This window comes from Eschrichtius robustus, chromosome 17, assembly GCF_028021215.1.
Source record: "Eschrichtius robustus isolate mEscRob2 chromosome 17, mEscRob2.pri, whole genome shotgun sequence".
In the NCBI taxonomy this organism is placed as follows: Eukaryota; Metazoa; Chordata; class Mammalia; order Artiodactyla; family Eschrichtiidae; genus Eschrichtius; species Eschrichtius robustus.
Window position 1 is genome coordinate 24,721,199 of NC_090840.1, and position 16,772 is coordinate 24,737,970.

Below are 16,772 nucleotides of genomic sequence, written 5' to 3' on the forward strand. Positions count from 1 at the left end.
CACAGTGAAATGCAAATTCCTATTTGTTTAGTTATATTTCAAACTCCCCCTGAAAACATGAGGCGTGTTAATACAATGCAATGTTTAAGAGGTAATGACATTAAAATATTTTACTGTTGCCAATTTAATATACAGAAGTCTGAGGAATGACAATTACCAACCTTTACAATCCATTACACAAGGTGATCTGAGACAGAGCACAATACATTTTTAAAAAACACCCACAGTATATAAGTGGCAAGCAAAGAAAAGTCAAATCTAACTGCATTAAGATAAATGATTACCAAATTGAATGCTTTTAAAAAAATTGCCTTTTTTTAAGCAAAAATTGTATTTCTCATTTCATCTGGCATTAAGAAAAATCTGAACTACTATTTCCTAGTTAAATAGAAGAAGAACCTGGAAAAACAATGAAATACTTTATAAATATCAGAGACTGGATGTAAATACAACTTTAAAATGAGCAGTAGGAAAAAAAAAAACCCCTTTATGAATGTTTGTTCTCTTCTGGACCATGATTTCATTTAATTTACTTTGGTGATTCCAGATGAAGACTCTAATTTAACACAGTTTCTGGATTGATCTCTTCTAGTCAAACACTTTCTAAGTGTATACAACTCATCTAATGATACTGTCAGGAATAATGTATTTAAGAAAAGGTACAACACAGAGCAAGAAAATACTACTACAGGACAAGAAATTTAGACTTCACTGCAAATAAAGCCATATTTGATATTATAGACACATGTTCTTACTTTCACATCGGTCACTTATTAACACCAAACATTACACTTTAACTTTTCCCAGTTACACAGTACAATAAGCCTGTCAAGATTTCCAGGAAATAACCGTCGGTACCTACTGTGCTTCCCGCAGCCAAAGCTAAGCTAGCTGGGTACCAGAAATCAACACTTTCAGAAGAACGGCATCACTAGAACACATGCACTCATGGCAACTATTACAAGGAGCAATTACTCATTTACAAAATCCTAAGTCAGTCTTGAACTGAGGCTCTGGGATTCTAGCCATGTTACATCACCATCTCAGAGTGGCTCATCCTCCAACACTGCCTGTTGATTCTGTGCTAAAATCTCATGGTTTTTGAAGACAGTGAAATAAAATGCCCTCATGTAATAACGGGTCCCTGCTTCTGCCCCCCGGTGGGCAGGTTACCTGGCCATGGCGCCATCCTGGCTCACGGGGCTCTTGTTGCCTTCGGCCAAATCTGTCCTCAAACGCCTGTCTGAAGAGGACACCTATTTTCATTTCCTTTTGTCAGGTGGAATATGTAGGGAGTCGCATGAATAAAACTATTTAAACGTACCACTGTTTTTCAGCTAAGAGAATGATGGACCTAATTTAAAATCTGAATTCATTAACTAGAAAAATGCAATGAGGGCAACTTAAGATGGTTTTCCTGTAATTACCAAATGAAAATGATTGGAGAACTGTTTCTTCTATTCTGCTTTTATGACAATAGTCATTACACTAGTAGGATAAACACTCAAAATAAATGACAGGATGTATCCTAATTAATTAAGCACCAGAGCGGCTTTATATATATACATGTGTATATATGGATGTGTGTGTGTATCATATATATATATATACAACATCGTATATATACAACATATATATATATTTTTTATATAGTTACTGGTAAAAGTAAGTAAATGCTCTAATTCGAAAAATGAAAATCAAATATGAGAAACAGATCTAGTGACATGCTGAGGTTAAATTTCAGTTCTTTGTGTTTACTTATTGTTAATTTAGCACTCAATTAGAATTAACTCTTGGATTTTAAGGGCAGAGAAATCAGTAATTAGCCTTTTTCCCACAAAGAGTGGTACCCTCAAAAGCTTTAATAGCCCTAATGATGTAATTTAATGCAGGGCAGGAAAAAAAATTTGTCGCAAACATATTTGCAAAAATTACTTTCTTCTAGAATTTAAGATTTCCTCAAACATATCACATAAAACAGGTTACACTTCCCTGCTGACAATATTTGAGAAATAGTAAAAGCAGCACAAAAAAATTCTTCAAAACTTTCAAAATATCTGAATAAAAACAAAGATCCTACTTTTAGGCAAGATAGGTTTATAATTCTGATTTACATGACGAAAAAAATTTCCTAAAACTTATTTTTATCTTTTTGTATAATTTCACCTACCTAGGTTATTATAGTTGAATGCATACATAATATGGGTGTCAAAATTTTAAAGATATAGTAAACTCTTTTTTTTTTTATAATATCCTTTCATATATTTAAACTATGTAGCATTTAATTCAAGATGAAATTTTTTTAAAAAGAAGCCATAGGCTTCCAACTCAAAGATTCTAGCACAAACTTTCAACAAATAAAGTAAAAAGGGATGAAGTTTATGAAATACTGTACTTTAGGGTCCAAACTGTGATGCTGCATCAATAAATATACTTCAGTAAGTTACCCAGTGTTCTAAAGAGCAGGACCATCTCCTGAAGTTTATTCTGCTTCTCCCTCCCCCCGACACTCATGGACTGTGCTATCACTTATGCTTTTAGGATTTGTTCTGGAGGGTCTTAGAGTTCCTTTTAATACTTTACATCACAACTTATTCTTAGCACAGGTTTTCAAGTCAAGAGAGATATTTCATTGCATACTTTATGGCCATAAGGCATAGCCTTGGTTTTGAAACTGCTGGGGGGATTCTGATAATGAAATTTCAAGATGATATGACTATTTATAAAGAGCTTCTCTACCTAGAAATGGTTTTACCCTTTAGAGATCATACCCACTTCCCTGGCAATAAGTAAGACATCATGAATTACAACTTTTGAGCAGCCAGGGGCTCCTAAGGGACAAGCCTGCAGCATGCACAATGCTAGGTGTGCAGTGTGACACGGCTGTCACCAGGTACAAAGCAACCCCACAAAGTCAAGATTGTCGGGTCAAACTCATTCATACTAAGCAAGGAGACTCACTGGGCGAACCAGTGCTTACAAAGGATGTGAATTCAGAGAGCATGGGGCCTTGCACCTTCCAGATAAACTTCTCCCTAATCCAAGGTTATTCTGCCATGATTTTTTGATCAATGATGATTGTGCTTATACACATGAAGTCTTCATGGGAGAGACCAGGCTGACTGAAAAATAACGACAACCAACCAATTTACCCCAACCGAGCTACTTTACAATTTCAGAAACATATTACAGAGCAGTCACAAAAATCAAGCCATGAATGCAAGGAATGGAAAAAACATGCCCGGGAGCTGGTCCCTACAATTTTCAAGATGCTTCACCCTCCCAATTGCATTCTTTATCATAATGAGTGAAAACAGCAAGATTATTCAATCTGAAAAGTCACAGATGTCACAGCAGTACAGAATAATTGCCTCTTTTTATTTTTCTTTAGCAGTGTAGGAAAAGCTCCTTTTCTGTAGCCCACACTGCATAATAGCACTTCAACCAGGTTCATTTTAAAATGAAAAGTGAACAAGCTTCCCAATGTTGGCCTTATAAAATCTAGAGAGATGATTAAATTCAAACCAGGCTGAGCTCTCAATCTGAGTAATTTCAGCAACTGATTTTTGTAAAATGAAGGGGAAAAAAAAGTCCCAATAGGCAATTTACATCTGCAAGCACCAGGCTGCAGAATTCATCACCTTCTTCTTAAAAAAGTAGCTAAAACTTAATGAAATTATAATACCTTCTTGAGGTTAATTGTTCACAGTCATCTCTAGTCATATCTTGTTCCTCCTTCCATTTTTACCATGTCAAATATTTCAGTACTTCCCACCACAAACCATTGAAAATGATCATTTATGTTTATTCCACTTATTTCTCCAGCGAGCCAGATGATTTGACCAGGAGCTCCAAGTACCATTTGAAAAGTCAAGTCTTTAAAAACCTTCAGTGTTTTCAACACTTGGTTAGAAAAAAGGTAACAACTACTCATAATTATCCAGCTTATGTGCTTTATGGTGTCTTTTCAAAATGAGAATACAAATCATTGTACATCAAATCAAAATAGTTAATATACATTTTATCTGGCACTTTCTAGAAATTAGGCGTTAAACATAAAATACCTTATAAATTTATATAACAAAAATAAATGTTTATATTTTAATCTCAGATAGATTACCTTAGGGGAGCAGTTCGTGTATGAAACCCCACACGGCCGGTGTGGCAGTGGGGATCATCAGAAATACACATTCAAGTTCACAGCCCTTGGGAAATGGAAGCCGTGGCTGCCATCCAAACATGCGGTCTGTGTCCCAACATAGAGATTAAGGCTCTCTGTTTTGGAGGAATGAGCTCTGGGCTAAAAGAAGCATGGAAGTACCGCGATATTCATTGAAAATACTGAAAAGGCTCTGAAGAGTTTCAAATACTGGGGAAAAAACCATTTTGACTATAAAAATAAAATAAAGCATCTAACAATGACTTCAAGTACTTTGGGAGAGGCTGCTGACGTGGACTGCCCATATCGGAAGGAATAAAGAGCTAAGAAGCTCAAGGGACATCTCCAATCCTACCCACCAGCCGGGCTCGGTTCCCAGGGGCAGCTGCTGGAAGGGGACTGGGGAGCGGCAGGAAAGCAGCAACCACAATTTCTTACCATCGAAAAACACCCACGTTGAAGGCAAAGACCAGGCTGGTGGGAGGATATCCTTGGAATGAACCATGATAAATCGGAAGATTTCAAGGGGAAGAAAGCCATTCATTTTACCATTAGTAGCAGGCAGCAGAAAGGGGAGAGAGGGAGAGAAAGCCGGCTCCTGTGAGTGGCAGTGTTTCAGGCAGGTCAGCTGTGATTTTTGATGAGTGCTGTTCTTCCTTACTGGGTGGCTTTCTTCACAAAGAGGGTGAGACCACTGACAGCTGGGATCCTTCCAGAGGGTGTGGGCATATGAGGGAAGTGTGCTTGGGTGTGCCAGTGCCCTGGCAGTAGGGTGCGTGCCTCACCGTTCCCCAAACTGAGAAGCAGTTTCGGCACCTCCAGTCACCTTCCATTTCCGAAAGCAGCATATGAAGCGTGGTTGACACCGCTTCTTGTGCTCTGCAGCAGCACTGGCCCTGCTGGCCGGTCCTATGCTGGCTGGGCTGTCTTCCAGGCTGCTAGAGCCTGGTGATGTCTCGGCATTGCTGCAGGTCCCCGATGCTCTCGTAGTCATTCTCCTTGGGGAAAAGGCCGTGGTGGCTGTTGGTCTCCGGGGCAGCCTTCTCTTCTTCTCTGTTTAGAGTCTGTATTGCTTCGTAATCTGGCTCGGGCTCCTCGCCCCTGGGCCTCCCTGCTGCTGGAAGAGTGCTGACGCTGTTGGGAATTTTCTCAAAGTCTTTAAGAGTAGCATAGAGATCGTTACAGGAAGAGGGCGACCTCGGAGCGGCTCCTTGGATGGAGGTATAGGTGGACTCTGGCGCTTTAAGTGACTGTCCTGATTTGTTCCCTGGCTGTCCTTTTTTATGTACTGAGGAATACATTGCCGAGATCTAGAAAACAAAGGGTGAAGTGAATAAACATGTTTCAAGCTTGATTTCTCCCTCCCCCTTTTTAGTGATAAGCTAGATTTTTAGGACTATGGGGGTGTGTGTGTGTGTCCCTTTAAGACTTTATTGAGATATTATTGACACACAACACATATAAGTTTAAGGTGCGCAATAGGATGATTTGATACACATATTGTGAAATGATTACCACAATAAGGTTAGTTAACAACTCCATTATCTTAATTGCCGTTTTTCTGGTGTGTAGTGATAATATTTAAGTTCTATTCTCTTAACAACTTTCAAGTATATAATACAGTATTGTTAATTCTAGTCACCATGCTGTACATTATATCCCCAGAACTTATTATAGATGGAAGTTTGACCCTTTGACTAACATCTCCCCATTTCCCCCAGTCCCCAGCCTGTGGCAACCACCATTCTACTCTATGTCTATGAGTTTGGCTTTTTTAGATTCCACATATATGTGAGAACATACAGTATTTGTCTTTCTCTGTCTGACTTATTTGACTTAGCATAATGCCCTCCAAGTCCATCTATGTTGCTGCAAATGGCAGGATTTTCTTCTTCTTTACGGCTGAATACTATTCCATTACGTACGTATATGTGTGTGTATAAAATTACATTTTCTTTATCCATTCATCCCTTGATGGACACGTGGGTTGTTTCCATGACTTGGCTGTCGTGAATAATGCTGCAATGAACATGGGTGTACAGATATCTCTTCAAGACAGTGGTTTCACTTCCTTTGACTGCATACCCCAAAATGGGTTCTTCATTATCTGTGCTAATCCTGGAGTATGTAACTACAGGACAATTACATGTGTTATCTACAACTTTGTAAGTAGCATAATTCTATGAAAACCAGGTCCTCTCTGGGTCTCCTGAGGGCTTTGAGGAGAGCAGGTGGAGTGGGCAGCTCAAGACCCCCAGGACCTGACCACAGATCAGGTTTTATTTGATTTCTTTATCAGAATGATATTTCACCTGCAAAAAAGGTTTGACTGCTTTACGAAAAAGGGTAAAAAACACGTATTAGACCAGTGATTCTCAAAAGGGTGAGATTCAAACCAGCAGCAGCGGGATCTGGACATTTATTGGAAAGGCAAACTGTGGGGCACCACCCCAGAACCACTGAGTCACAAACTCTGGTGGGGGGGTCCCAGATGGGCTGATTCTGACGTCCACTAAAGTGTGAGAAGCACTGAACTAGACTGTCTGATCCACTCTTCCTGCATCACAAAGATCTGAAGAGTAGTTCCTGGATTCTGGTTGGTCATATACCTATATCTGTCAGAGTATCGTTTTCCACTTTTTTTTTTTTTTTTTTACTTCATTGCATACTATTGGTTAAATATACATTTACAGACGGGGCTACATTTCCTTCAGTGGGAAAATTCATTCTTATTTGAAACCAGCCAACTCAGAAAGAAAACTAGAAGACAATCAACTTATGGGATGCTCTTTCCTATGGGAAAAGTGGGCTATTTTCCAAGCACACCTACTCAGTCTCACTAATGTACCTCATGTAGCCACAAATATCAGGAGAGATTTCATTTTCTTTGATAGAAAAATGGATGATAGAGTAAATGGACTGATTAAGGGATATGGGAGGTATTGTTTTATTGTTAGAAATCATGTTTGGAAATAGGTAAGCATATTCTTCATTACCTGTATTTATCTTTGCCACAGCGATTGATTTATTCAAACACCCAGGAAATAAATGAACATACTTCCTGACAGATGCTTGGCTTTGCAAGTACAGGGAGAGATGTCCTGTTCTCACACATCTCACATACTGTGCAGGAAGCTTCCAGCTGGCCTCCAAAGCTTCTTAAGACACGCCTGCCGCATGTTAACTGGTCATTTGCATGAGGACTTTTCACTACAGGCTGGTGGCTCAGATATGCCAGGCCTTGACAAGCCAAAGGTTTTGAGTCAGAGGAATAACCTTTGGGAAACTCTTGCCGTGTTGATCTGACCATTTTCAGGACTGTTAAATTAACATTCTCACCTTAGAGGTTTTAGGGAAAATATTACTCTCAAAATGAAGAATTAGAATTTCTTTCCATTTAGGAAGAATTAAAAAAAAAAATCCTCTGCTTTTCATAGGGAGGTGCAAACATATGGAACTTTTTATTTATAAGGTGTTCCAAGCCAAAAATGTGGACAGATTATAAAGGGGTAAGTCATGGATGACAGTGATGAAGGGAACCAGCATCCTAGATATTTATGCCTCACCTTCAGGGGTAACATCAGGACAAACACACCTTTACCTGTGAGAGTAATGAGAGTTGACCCCTCACCACCATTTCTGTTTCTCTTCCCTACTTTCTTCCCCATGGTCCCTGCCATTAATGCCCCCCACTCTTTGTAAGTACTTGGGTCTTCTTGGTCTTTATAGTCTTTTTTTTTTTTTTTTAATTGTAGGCTCTTTCATTAACTTACAACTTAATATTATCTCTGAGCATGAACCAAATGTGCAGAAGATGTCATTTGAAATTTGAACTCTTATCAACGTTTCTCAAGTCTTCTAATATTCCTTTTGAGTATCTGTCTCCTACGACTATTATTTTTATTTTGTATAAATAAAAGGTTTCTCTTCAAGCCCCCTTGCTATTTAGCTTTGCAATTTTTCTCTTTAAAATCTTTCATCATTATTATTCGGTCTGTAAATTGTTATTATGTTCTCATAAATTACTCCATTTTCCCCATTTCTCTCCTTTTTCTATTCAACCCTTCCCCCATCATTCTGTTAAACTGGGATAATAGTACTTAAAATTCAGGTCTCAGTTTCAGTCTGGACTGTCTAACATTATATTACATGAATATAAAAATAAATGATTTCCATATTTATTTTTTCTAAATCTTCTTCCTAAAATGAATATACAGGAATCATAGGTCTTTATTCTATGTTAAACATTCATCAGTATAACAAGGTCCTATTTTCAAAAGCCACAAACAAATGTAAGATAAGAAGAAAAGTAACTTAAAATTTTACTGTCTCAATTTATTTTAAAGGATTAGTTTCCAAATCTTTTATATTCTATTTTCTTCCCCCCACCCTTTTTTTTTTTTGGCTGCACGGCTTGTGGGATCTTAGTTCCCTGATCAGGGATTGAACCTGCGCCTTCGGCAGTGAAAGCACAGAGTCCTAACCACTGGACCATCAGGGAATTCCCATATTTCTTATTCCAAATGGGATGGCTCCGGGACAGTGAAAAACGCTGGAGGAGGCAAAGGAGCTGCCACAGGCCCTGGTAGGAGGGTCCTGCCTTAGTCTCATGAGGGGAGGAGGGCCCAGTGGAGAAGGAGAGGGGTCGGGGGGGGTGCATGAAAGTTACTTTGGAGGTGGAACCGAAGGGACTTGCTACTGACTGCATCTGAGGACAGTGAGGAAAATGGGGTGTTAAGGATGACCCCAGGCTTTTGGCTTGTGCAACCAGGTGGATAGATGGCAGGTCCATTCCGTGGAGCAGGAAACATGGAGGGGGTTGGGCAACATCACCTAAGGAAAGCACTTCTGCTCCTTCAGCTTTCAATGTGGGATTGTAGTCTAGCTTCATATTTTAATACTCAGAGTCCTATATGGGAGGTGATGTACCAGCATATGTACATTGCTTCTGTACATGTACAAAATTTACTAAGCTAGGCATTCCAGAAAGAGGCTATATGTAGCTAGATAAATTAAGGTGTTCAGCTCTCTCTGAGTCTAGCTTGACATAATAACACAATAAATACTGGCTTTTACAATTTTAATGCTCACTGAAAGTTTAACCAGTGAATCTTTAGCCCTGGTGCTTGGGAGAATATATCATCCTTTCTTGCTGGTGGCCATGTCTGACTCTACCTCCAAGCTGGACATGTACTTCCTGAAGTTCCCTGCTCTCAGCCTCCCAAATTCCTAAGCCCTTCTCCCTCTGTCTCCCAGCCTGGAGCAAATTCTCTACACCCACCTGCTCCAATTTCCTGTATTTTCCAACCTACTATTAACTTCCTTCTAAAGGGGACTTCCTGACTGATTAAAGCTCCCACACTTAACATTTCTCTCTTCTCATTCCTCTTTTCTCCCCTCCCCTTTCTATTTTTGTCTGCTCCTTCTTCCCTACTGAGTTTTCTTTACTTAGCTGACCTGTTCATCATGTCCTCTTTCTTGTCTTACCATCTGCCGGTCACTCTCTCTGAGCCATTATAAAGCCAACATCCCCAAACCCTGATCTCCAACCATATGCTTAAGAGGGTCCTTTAGCTTTCTCAGACAAAGGGTAACATGACAGTGCATTTACTCAAGGAAGGAGGTGCTATTCTCTATTACATGAGCTTTCTGGTTATTTAAAAACTAACAAAACTCACCTCTTCTTCTGTGAGAGTTGGGTCTTCTTCCCGGGACTTGTATGACAACGAACTAAATCTCTGTTAGAAGAAACATAAACCAAGAGAAGGGAGTTTGAAGTCAATAATCTAACCTTTCTTGTACATATGCTTTGATCCATCTATCTACAAAAATGTTTTCAAATGATTTTTAGAGAAGAAATTATTTTCTACCAAGAAATTATATAAAGCACCTGAAGAATAAACATGTAAAAAGTATGTTTTTGCATACCCAGTAGTATTACACTTAGAGAAACTTCTTCTGATTTTTTATTTGAATCTGTAGGTACAAATAAAACAAACAGTTATGTAGACTACTGTTTCAATTCCTAATTGTCACTGAAAGATTGATCATCAATGAAAGATGGAAAGACTGATTAAGAAAAAAACATGGTTTCTTTATCAAATGCCTGAATTTTATATTTCTACAGTTTGCCTGAGCCATCAGGAAGATTCTTAAGTCATCTGGAAACTTTTCACAGCTAGTCGGGAAATCAGCTCACGTTTTGTGGCTTGCTCCCTGCCTCATTTCTCAATGATTTTGTTTCCTGGTTCACTGATTCTGTCTCTAACGCATCTCCTGCCTGAATTCTTGCTGACTGCAACAAACACGGATCCTTCCAAGCCTGCCCCAGATCCCTGACCTCCCTGCCCCGACCATGTCCTCCCCCCGACCTCACTGCTCACTCTCCCAGCTACACCTCGGACTTCTCTTACCCTAAACAGCCACCCCACCATCCCATCTCCTTGCAATCCCCTTCAGACCAGCACTCCTCGATCAAGCTCACTCCTCCCATAACCCAGTTCCTACAATCCTGCAAAACTTTTTTCCGTGCGTCGCTTCTCCTTGGCGTCCTTCCTTTCTGCCCTGTCAAACTCCACTGTCATACTTTAAATACTCCACTCCCTTCCTGGTCACTGGTGAACTCATCCCTCAAGTGAGTCCTTAATGCTGCTCTGAATCCTTCTATCACCTGGTCCCTGGTCTCCTAGCTCCCTACTTCACATCTTGCCCTCTCTTCCCAAACTCCCAACACCTCCTCACCCATCCTCATCCTTAGCTGAGGACCTTGAGAAAAGTGAAGGAAACAAGAGAAATTTCTATAAACTTTTACCTCTCCCACCTGCCCCCAGTCTCTGCGTTCATGTATCTTCCTTCCTGTCAGTTGCCACAGATGAACTTTCCATGCTTCTCCTTCCTTATAAGGTGATCCCTTCCTCCTGTGCACTAGATTCTGACCCCTCACACCCACTCATGGATATAAGCTCCAGCATCTCTCCCATTTTGTCCACATCATCAGCTTTCCCCTCTCTATGGAGTCATCCCCATCCATGTAAAAACAGGCTATTTATTCTAAAAACAAAACCAATCCACCTTCTTCCAGTTCTATTACTCCTTCCTTTATAGTAAAACCTCTTAAGAGAGCTGTCTAAAAAAGTCACTCAAATAACTTTTCTCTTCCTATTCTCTCTCTAAACCCATTTCACTCCAGTTTCTGCCTCTTCACTTCAGTGAAACTGCTCTCGTCAAGGACACTGATGTCTACCGTGTAACTGATCTCTCCTGACCCACCTGCTGCATCTGATGCAGGGGTCAGTCCTTCCTCCCTGAAAGTTTGCCCTTGGCTTCTAGGACACTGTACTTTTCTGTTTTTCTCTCCTATTTTGCTCTCTTCTGCTGGTTCCTTTTCTTTCCTGGACCTGTTTCCTTGGAACTCTTCTAGGTCCCATTCACACGTACTCATGCAGTGATCTCATCTGATGTCAGCTTTGAAAACAAATGTCTGCTGCTGACTTCTAAATGTACAAACCCAGCCCAGGCCCTTCCTCGTAAACCTGTCCCTCCATCCAGCTGTTCTCTGACATCTCTACTTGGATGACCAATATCTATCTCAAACCAATATGTCCAGCCCTGAACACCCAAGTTTCCTCCCAAATCTGCTCTGCCTACGGTCCTTTCTACTTCAGTTAATGGCAATTCCATTCTTCCAGTGGCTCAGGCCAAACCCCGGACTCGTTGCTTCCTCTTTCTTTCATCCACATCTGGTCTATCAACAAATCTCCTGGCACTAGTTTAGTGTCTCTCGTTACTTCTGCTGCTCCTGCCCTGATCCGAGCCACCTTGTTTCTTGTCTTGCTTATTAGAATGGCTACCCAATTGGTCTCCTTGCTTCCATTCTTCATAGGTGAATTTCAGCTCCATCAGAGGGATCCTTTCCAGACCCAGATTAAGCCATGCTTCTGCTCAAGGCTTTCGAGTGACCCCACTGTATTCAGATTATAAGCCGAGGCCATACAGGGTTGGGGCCCTGCTTACCTTTCTTCCTACTCCTCTTAGCGTTGCTCTCCCCTCTCCAGCCACGCCCACCCCTTCCTCTTTCCTGGAGAGGCCGGGCCTGCTCTGGCCTCAGGACCTTCACACTGGCCATTCCCTCTACTTCATTTGCTCTGCCCCCCCAGAATGTGTACCAACTCACCGTCTCACCTCCTTTAACATTTTGTTCAAATGCCCCTTCACAGCCAGGCATACCCTGACCACTCTATTCACAACTGTGCTCCCACCCAACTTTCCCAATCCCCCGGGTTCTGTTCTAATTTTTTCCTTTAAACTTTAAAGCCTTCTAAGATACCACATACTTTACTTACATACGTATTTATGTCTCTATCTCCTCACTAAAATGTAAGCTCCATGGGGGCAGAGATTTTTGTTCATTTATATGTTTTGTTCACTAGTGTATTCCCAGCACCTATATCATGTGGCTTATAGTAGGTGCTCATTAAAATCTTTTTGCAAATAAATGCACGAATATTAAACATTTCAAGTTCTCCCAATCACTTAAAATTAGGATGGTTTATAAGGAGATGATGGATTATTCATTCCTGTATTACTCTAGAAAGGTAATCTGCTTCCCAGATGGATATTTCCAGTCTCTAATGTGACATCTGGAGAATTGCTTACTTAGCAGTGGTTAGACAGTCAACTCTCTTATCTTTCAAATGCTTATAAGTAAAGAAGTTTTAACTGCTTTAGGCAGCATAAATGTCACATTAGTTTTATTATCTTTAGTTATACAAAGGGCAAAAAATTAGGCTGCATTTTTGCATTTTACAAATATATTCATAAATACTTTACTGAGGCTCTCAATGGCTGACTTTACGGGTAAAACGAAAAGCTGAAATGCATTCAGAGAACACTACACAGAATGACTCCTTGGTATAAGCTATATAACCCTAGCCAGGCCTCCCCTTTTGATCATGAACGCCACAACTTTTTCAAGGCTACTATTGACTGACTAGTCCCTACTTGGCCTTCCTACCAAAACTTGAGAAGAGAACCCTATTTTTTTCTCTGCAGAGAATGGAAATTAGATATCAGTTGCCTAAAGAAGGTAGGGCCTAGTTTAAATCCCAAGGAAATGCTGACAGCTGGAGATGTGAATCCCAAGCTACTGTGGCTCAGACATCAGCTTATGAGACACCCACGGAGAAGGCTCGGGGATTGTTAGTACATTTTAGAGCTCCGTTGAATAGCTACACTTAAGAGCTACAGGTTATTATTTAGAAATTGTCACAAAACAAAATCTCTTACTTGATTCAAATAAAAGTCTATACATAATCAGATACGCCCAGTGGCACCTGTGAACTGGTCCCCTCTGCCGGTTCCTGTGCTCTGATTTCTGGGACCCGGGGAGGGGGGAGATCACCCCACTGCCTTGGGCTGGTAACAAGTGGAAGAGGCTAAATGGGTGGCAAAGAGTCTCGTCTTTCCAGTTTTTGGTCTTCAAGATGAAGAAAATAATACTTGCCCCAATTAGACATGATGCAAAAACTGGAAAATATCCAAGGAAGGTGCCAAGAGAGAAATCGTTTGTAAACATGAGCTTTCAGTATTTTATTACTTGGAGGGGGAAAAAAAAGTCAAACACAGCTTACATGAAAACAGCATCCACCATTCAACGCACGTGAAGGTGCTAGCATGTATTCCTTAGAAAAACGTGCAAGCAAAAGCCCCAGGATCAGCTAGACGCCCAATTGTGACAAAAGCTCTGAAACCAATGCGCCGGAGCCCACCTTGTTTGTTTCACTGGTCCCCTCGGCGGCTCCTTCTTCTCCTGCTTTACTCTCTGCCTGCTCCTGAAGGTTTTCATTTTCATCCAGAAGTTTAATGGGGACAGGGGGTGGCGCCTCCTCTTCTGGATCACATGGATTTCCAAGAATACTCTCTGCATTAGCACTTTGTCGACACTTTTTGTTTCTGTCCACAGAGGCGTATTCGGCAAAGTCTGTTTTGCCACTGGCCTGGGGCCCCGGAAGCTCCTTCACAGTGGAAGTTGACTTCGACCTGCTGCTGTGGCCCCGAGATGAGTGGGCGGCGGCCGTCACCTCCTTAATTTCTTTCACGGTTTCATACAAGCAGTCCTCCACCATATTTTCTTGTGAGGCACTGTCCTTGAGCACTTCATACGGCCCCTCCATCCCCAGACCCTGGTCCCCGTCCGCGCTTTCTCCATTGAGCGTCGTGTCCACTTCACTCTCAGGAGGAATTCTGGGCAACTCCCGGCTCTGATGACACTTTGACTTCCCTGTGCTGTCCTGGGAGTCCAGCAGATCTGAAGCTGAGGTCTGGACTTCCTCGTAATGCTGCATGCAGGTCATGGTGCTGTCTTCTGAAAGAACTAAAGCAGTGGGAGTATTGAAAGTGGAGGAAGACAATTTCTGACATAATTATTACAGTGAATCAGATGATGTCAAGTTAGGTGAAATCAAGGTGCTGGTTTTTTATTTGACTTGAGGCTGTAAATTACAGATGTTTTGACTGTTAGTGGATATTCTTATTTCAATCACAGTGTAAACTAAAGCCATCCATTACATCTTTCCAATACAGTATTTAATAAATTGTCTTGGCTATCAATTTGGGTCACAGTGATACAGTATTTGTTGTTACTCCTGATGGGCTTCTTGTAGGCAGTGTCCAAAGTGACCAGAGGATGAAAGTGACACTGCACAGGGCCAAACTGTGGGAGGCTGGGCTCCAAAGGGGGGGCATGTGTGGCAGCCACTCTCCCAGCCCTACTGGCCTCCTCTCGTGTGGAGGGAATACCTGGGAGCCATCCATCTCCCTTCACAGGTCACTTTGTTTGACAGACAGTGGAAACAATGGGGCAAAAATGTGCCCAAAGCAGTATCCCAAAGGGTCCGCCTACCCTGTGCCTCTTTCAAGCTCTTCCTTCCATCTTACTGGCTCCCAGCGCCAACATTTTTACCTCAAATTAGAAAATTCGTATTTGAAATTCTTAGATCGCTACAGAAATGTTACTGCGTGGAGCCATTCAGTCATCCCTTTGTCAAATGTTTTTTGAGTGCCTCCTAGGTGCCAGGGATGGTTGAAGTGCTGGGGATACATCATTCATCAATGAGGTCCAATGAGTACCCTTTGGGTACTTACACTGCAATGAGCCAGTTATTAAATTACTGTCTCTCCACTGTATGTTCTTTATATACTATATATTCTTTATATATATGTGTATGTAAGTGTAAATATATACTTAAACATGTATTTGTACTGGTATATTCATATATATTTACTTTATATAATATATATATTCCTTATATATCGTATATATTCTTTACATCTGTGTGTGTGGGTTTATGACTTACAGTTTTTAACCCACTTGTTTTTACTGACTAGACTGGGATTCTCTAAGACCCTGGAGTCCAGAACAGTGTCTAATGCATGGTTGACCCCACTATGCTTTTACATGAAAAATGAAATGAGTGAAAGAAGAAATAAAGTGCTCACCTCTTGTCCTGAAAAAAAAAAAAAAGACTACTTCTCTTTAGGGGGACTAGAAATAGTGTCCCTGAAGAGTATCTGGGAAAAATGATAATGGATCCCTCGTCGGAAGTTACCGTCATTACCCACTGTGTTCTAAATACTTGATCATCAAGGAGGGGATGAACTTTTGCCCTCTGGATTTAGATGTCTGTGTCACGGCGGACAGAGAACGGGCACTGGAGTCTGAAGCCTCCGGTGTCAATCCTGACTGTCCCACAGTTTCCTTGTCTGTAAATGGAGGTAAGAGGAGGATTTGCTACCCCAGGCGAAAGCGCTCTGTAAACTGGGGAGTGGAAATGTAGCTGTGACTTTTGTCAGCAAGCACATCCTGGGCGTGAAACAGGCAGCGTGCAGAGTGGTCCTAAGGGTGTACCCAGGAGTCAGATCGAGGGTTCAAATTATAGATCCCCAGAGCACTGACCATAACATCTTAGGCAAGTTATTAACCTGTCTGTGCCAGACAGAATAATGCGCCCCACCTCCCCCAGGCATCCACGTCCTAATCCCTGGAGTCTGTGAGTGTGTTTCACTCCACGGCAAGGGAGGAATTAAGGATACTGATGAACTATTAGCTGATCTTGAGATGGGGAGGAGCCTGGGGCATCCAGGTGGGCCCGGTGTAACTATGAGGGTCCTTGTAAGTGAAAGACGGAGGCAGGAGAGTCGGAGAGAGACTTGAAGATGGAGGGAAGTCCAGGACCAAGGAATGCAGGAGGCTTCTAGCAGCGGAAGCAGGCAAGGAACTAGATTCTCCCCTAGAGCCTTGGGGAAGAAGCGCAGCCCTGCTGATGCTCTGATTTTAGCCCAGGGAGACCCGGTTCAGACTCTGACCTCCAGAGCTCCAAGTTAATAAACCTATGTTCTTCTAAGGCACTAAGTTTGTGGTAATGTGTTGCAGCAGCAATGTTTCAGTTGCCTCATCTGTAAATTGTGAAGAGTAATAATCCCTACCTTACAGGGCAGTAATATTAGTCATAGTAATCTTATAGTTGTTAGCATAAATGAGTTAGTACACATACAAATCTCAGAGCAATGGCACACAGAAGCCAATTCATAGATATTAACTTTTCATCCAAATGAG

The 16,772-nt window shown here is 41.4% G+C and overlaps 1 protein-coding gene across 2 annotated transcripts in view; it reads right to left on the reverse strand.

The window, feature by feature from the left end:
* Window positions 1-3,936: 3,936 nt before the first annotated feature.
* PAG1 (phosphoprotein membrane anchor with glycosphingolipid microdomains 1) overlaps window positions 3,937-16,772 on the reverse strand; it is a 140,961-nt gene continuing 128,125 nt past the window's right edge. For both annotated transcript variants that reach the window (XM_068526030.1, XM_068526029.1), the window contains exons 7-9: window positions 13,927-14,531; window positions 9,838-9,897; window positions 3,937-5,469 (exon numbers count right to left, since the gene is read on the reverse strand). In XM_068526030.1, the coding sequence (XP_068382131.1) occupies window positions 5,098-5,469; window positions 9,838-9,897; window positions 13,927-14,531 (1,037 nt within the window). In that variant the 3' untranslated portion in view covers window positions 3,937-5,097. The remainder of the gene's footprint in view (window positions 5,470-9,837; window positions 9,898-13,926; window positions 14,532-16,772) is intronic.